The following is a 1,340-nucleotide window of genomic DNA, read 5'->3' as shown; positions in this document are numbered from 1 at the left end:
AAAAGTAAATTTAAATTAGGATGTGCTAATAAAATATCATCCATATAATGTATTACTATTACATCAGGATAACTTTCTCTAAGGGGCTTAATAGCTGTGCTGCATCAATATACACCTGACAGATTGTAGGACTGTTAGCCATACCCTGAGGTAGGACATTCCATTGAAATCTTTGACAAGCACTTTCATTATTTATAGCGGGTACTGAAAAAGCAAACCTTGGAACATCCTCCAGATGTAATGGAATAGAAAAAAAAATCCTTAATATCAATAGTAATAATTTGATATCCCTTTGGAATAGCTACAGGATTAGGGAAGCCAGGTTGCGTGAAACCCATAAGTTGCATAGAATTATTAATAACCCTCAAATCATGAAGAAGTCACCATTTTCCAGATTTCTTTTCTATTACAAAAATAGGGGAATTCCAAGGAGAAGTAGAAGGCTCAATGTGGCCAGCCTGCAATTGTTCTTGTACTAACTTTTGGGCGGCTTGGAGTTTTCTCTTTGATAAGGGCCACTGAGGGACCCAAATAGGATTATCAGATTTTGATGTTACTTTTAACGGTGATTTCACAGTGGCCCTTAATGGAAAGGATAACCAACTCCACAGCAGTCTTTTTGGGGGGTTATAAACAGAGGTTGAGGATTTCCTTCAAGAAGTTTTCCTAGACCTTTCCCTTCCAGGTAACCCTGTTTATGCATCATTGTCCAAGCCCTCTTACCTGGGTAATATCCTGATTCAGGTTTTACCATCCAGGATTCTTTGTCTTTCTTGACAGGCTCTGTGGTAAGATGTACTCCCATTTGCTGTAATATATCTCTGCCCCATAATGTGATAGGCAATGATGCCATCACATAAGGCTGGAAAGTGCCTTTATGTCCCTCCTCATCCTGCCAGGATAAAACTTGAGCACTCCGATCAGGACTTTGTGAAAATCCTAACCCTCTCAACTTGCAATCAGCCTTCTGAAGAGGCCATGGCTTAGGCCAATGTTGAGCATCGATAATGGATATGTCTGCTCCAGTATCAAGGAGACCCTCAATGGTCATCCCTTGCACAAGTAATTTGAGCAGAGGCCTTTTTGAACAATCCTGTGCCCAACACCATTTGTTCTTTCCCAGTTGACCCAAATCCCTTCGATTCTGTTTTGAGGCATATGCATACCTGGAAATAAGTTTAATTGGGCTATTCTATCTCCTGGACTGATGACCGAGATACCATGGGGAGAACTCACCATAATTTTAATTTCACCTGTATAATCACGATCTATAACTCCTGAAAAGATATGAAGGCCAGAAAGAATAGGCGAACTACATCCAAGAAGTAAGCCTACTGAAT

General features: G+C 40.1%; 1 protein-coding gene across 1 annotated transcript; it reads right to left on the bottom strand.

Moving 5' to 3' along the window:
- Positions 1-583: 583 nt before the first annotated feature.
- On the bottom strand, positions 584-1,051 carry LOC150041078 (endogenous retrovirus group K member 7 Pro protein-like). Its single transcript, XM_090327125.1, has one exon. It carries the CDS (start codon positions 1,049-1,051, stop codon positions 584-586), a length of 468 nt encoding a protein of 155 aa, XP_090183251.1.
- Between the last annotated feature and the right edge of the window lie 289 nt (positions 1,052-1,340).

Source organism: Megascapheus bottae, chromosome X (assembly GCF_031878675.1).
Source record: "Megascapheus bottae isolate mThoBot1 chromosome X, mThoBot2.hap1, whole genome shotgun sequence".
Classification (NCBI taxonomy): domain Eukaryota; kingdom Metazoa; phylum Chordata; class Mammalia; order Rodentia; family Geomyidae; genus Megascapheus; species Megascapheus bottae.
This window is presented reverse-complemented; position numbering and strand designations above follow the sequence as displayed.

Bases quoted from the DNA above. Each gene is read 5' to 3' on its own strand.
- LOC150041078 (XM_090327125.1), bottom strand. From the start codon at position 1,051: ATGACCATTGAGGGTCTCCTTGATACTGGAGCAGACATATCCATTATC.